General features: G+C 45.5%; 1 protein-coding gene across 1 annotated transcript in view; it reads left to right on the top strand.

Annotated features, from left to right (window-relative positions):
• The first annotated feature begins 250 nt into the window (after positions 1 to 250).
• The window catches only part of gabrb1 (gamma-aminobutyric acid type A receptor subunit beta1), a 45,187-nt gene continuing 42,033 nt past the window's right edge, over positions 251 to 3,404 (top strand). The window contains exons 1-3 of the mRNA XM_035674586.1: positions 251 to 676; positions 763 to 854; positions 962 to 1,029. Coding sequence (XP_035530479.1) covers positions 597 to 676; positions 763 to 854; positions 962 to 1,029 — 240 coding nt within the window. The 5' untranslated portion in view covers positions 251 to 596. The remainder of the gene's footprint in view (positions 677 to 762; positions 855 to 961; positions 1,030 to 3,404) is intronic.

Genomic DNA, 3,404 nt, shown 5'->3' with positions numbered 1-3,404 from the left:
TGTCTTATCTCCCCTCCCATCAGTTGCGTTCTCTAATGCATTTTCTGGGATTTGAAACAATTAATTAAGCCGGTGTGCAGCCCGTGACGCCAGCTCAACGAGGTCCCGCTGCCTGGCGGAGCCCCGAAAATGCGCAGCGGCTCCTCGGGATGTGCTAGTGTTGCATGACTCTCTCTCTCTCTCTCTAAGGTGACCGGAGAGCCGCGCGCTCACTGCTCATTATTTAACGTCTTCAGATCGAGCGGCAGCAGCGGGGAGACGAGCTTTGACGCAGATCTGCTCCGGACACTGTTAAGGAATAAGCCGAGAGGGCTGCCGGAGGGGAGGGGGGGTCTGTGTACTGACATCTCAAGTGCCGGGAGCACTGTATGTACCGCTTCATGCGCCAGCCTCCACTCTTCAGGTGAATCCTCCGCACCTATAGGCTGTGTGGGCTTTTCTTCTCTACATTTTCATCTAAATTTGCCTGCACCTCGCCGCTGACGCTTGGATGTTGGTAAAACGACGCGCATGCGTTGCTCTCGGAATAATTTTGCAGCCTAAGTTGCATCCCTGAGATCTTGTGTCAAAGTCGTCGGCGGGATCAGAGTTTAGCGATGTGGAGCACTCTGGACCGCGGGTGCTGGGGGGTCTGCTGCTTGTCCCTGCTGGCCACTGTGGTCTGCGGGGCGCAAAGGTGAGAATATCATCATGTGTCCTGTCTTTTTTACACAGGCCCTGCGAGATTTGCTCATTTCCTGATTTGAAATGTTCTGTCCTCAGTGCCAACGAGCCCAGCAACATGTCATACGTGAAAGCCACCGTGGACAAGCTGCTAAAGGGCTATGACATCCGTCTGCGGCCCGATTTTGGAGGTAACCCCCCCCCCACACACACACACACTGTCCGCTGTGCCCATGTATGTGATGTTCACCGGACTGCTGTAATGCTTGCCAATACTCTGCTGTCATATTTTCCATAGGCGCCCCTGTGGATGTCGGCATGAGCATAGACATCGCCAGCATTGACATGGTGTCTGAAGTCAACATGGTAAGTTGTTCCCACTGTGGGCGCGATGCTGCAGTGACTTTCTCGCCTTTTTTCAAACACATGGAGAGGAGATCCGCGTCAGTCCTGGTTCGCCTCTTTACTTGCTGCAGCGCCTCTCCTGAAGGAAACTAAAAAAGATCCCCCCTCACCCCCTCCCGTGCTCCCTCCCTCCCCCCTTCAGCACCATGGAGAGATCCGCAATGTGTCAAATAGCCAATCCGTATGCATCAAGTACTTCCCCGCCGGTGTCACAACCGGCGCAGGCTGAGAATTAACAAGACAGAGACCGACAGCACATAGGGAATGAGATGAGGGGGGGCTGCTTAGTGATTCCGCACACGCGTATGTGGCCCCAGCATGCGCGGAGAGCCCCGTGTCATCGAGGCTTCAGCGGGATGGTGGTGGTGGTGGTGGGGAGGGATGGACACAAGGAGGAGAAGACAGGAGGAAATAAGACGTCTCTGTGCATGTTTTTGTCCGGGTTTTTTTCCTTTTTGGCCTGAGTGCAGTAATTACATAACGGCTGTCAGTGAGTCAACGGGAGGAAGGAGGCCCAGAGAAGCAGAGTGTCTGCAGAATATGATTTGACCGCTTAATACAGGGTATCAATGCAGCGCTGCCGAGTAGCCCGGGGAATACACACACACACACACACACACACACACACACACAGTAGCGGATGTGTGAGGTCGGCGCACGTGCAGAGAAAGTGTGTGTGAGAGATTCAGACTTTACATTAATGAACATATGCTGGTGTACTGCTGCTTTACTGCAGCCCCAAAATACAGCTCTGTCCCTTTATCTGCCTGTTTAAGTCTCTTATATAAAAGATATAAATAACATTTTTATATAAATAATTCATTAAAGAGTTGACTGCAAAAACCTTTAATGAATTATTTAAAAAGTTCCTGATTCAAATTGGATGAGAATGGGGCTTTTTGATAATGTTTTTGCATTTTCTGAAAAGATTTTTAAAGCTGGGTATGGGAGGAGAAAAGTAACATAATTCCTCAGACTCTATGTGGACTTTAGACTAATGGTTTATGAGCTTGATCACATATGCAGTGGTTGGCACTAATGGATGCAGATGTAGTTTTTGTTTGCCTTGTGCTTAAGGGGTTTGTGCATTTGTTGTATTTGCATTGTGGGATATTTTCTGGAGCGTTTTCTGTGGGAGGTTTATGTCTATGTGTGGGTGATGTTGATGCATTGTGTTGTTGGATGGCAGTGGGTTAACATGCCGGAATGTTTGGTTTGCTGTTAGCTAACATGTCTGACTAATCCAATGAAGGATGGGTCATGTTGTGGTTCCCAACCCTTTTCTCTAACCCTGTCTGATGAACTAAAGTACCGTTACATCAACACCACGTTGAAACAGTGTTCATTTGACTCGATTTTGAACTGAAACTTGGCAGTTTAGATAAGTTTGCATTTGTGCATACCACTTAAAGTGTTAGAAACGGAATATTTAGCTATTTCCCCATTACTTTTATATTTTTCAATGGCTTTTAGCTGTCTATTTCAACTGTTTATTCTTAACTTAAAGCCCTCCTCCAGTCAAACATCAGTGTTTCTTCTGGTTCCTACAGTGTGCTGTTTGAATGATGTCTGTGCAGTTTGACACTAGAATGATGTTTTCACATTCATCTACTAAAAGTGGAAAGTTTCTCTGTGCTCAATTGAAGCTGATTTAAGGCGGGGGCCCTTACCAAGCAAGGATTTTGTTTTGACATCAACAAATAAGTTGGAAGTCAAGTCCAATGGTCAGTTAATCAACTTGTACAGTGTGATGTAGAAACTTGAAGCCACCAGTGCACATCCACTGAGAATGGACTTTACAGTGAAGTAGGAGACATCTTGTGTCCAGCAGGAAAACTTTAGAAATCAACAACTGTTCAGAGATTCTGCAAGTTTTAATGAAGTAAAAGGAGTAGATTACTTTTTAAGGATTTCTATTTATTTATTTATTTATTTATTTTTTGTGGAAAAAAGATATCCGACACACAGTATTGTTCCAAGCTGACTATTCGTATAGGGGGTCTATAAGCAATCTACAGTATCTTATCCACTACTTTTGGTCTTTCACAACTTTTAATACATTCAGCTAACAAAGTTAACCTTAAATCAATTACTTCTAGCTATATATTGAACCTTTTAGGCATTATTAGAAGTTGTGGATAAATCATTGATATACAGTCAGCTGATATTTAGCTGTCCATTTCTACTTAGTGTTCATGTGTTACAGCTGTCTCAGTAAATGGATATATACACACACATTAGCTGAGCTTCTCTTCACACACAAGATGTCTCCTACTTCACTGTGAAGTCCATTCTCAGTGGATGTGCACTGTTGACTTCAAGTTTCTACATCACAC

The sequence above is a fragment of the Morone saxatilis genome, unplaced genomic scaffold, assembly GCF_004916995.1.
Source record: "Morone saxatilis isolate NCDOM2014 unplaced genomic scaffold, NCSU_SB_2.0 Contig3, whole genome shotgun sequence".
Taxonomy (NCBI): domain Eukaryota; kingdom Metazoa; phylum Chordata; class Actinopteri; family Moronidae; genus Morone; species Morone saxatilis.
Note: the sequence above shows the minus strand (reverse complement) of the source record. Positions and strands in the feature narration are given on the sequence as shown.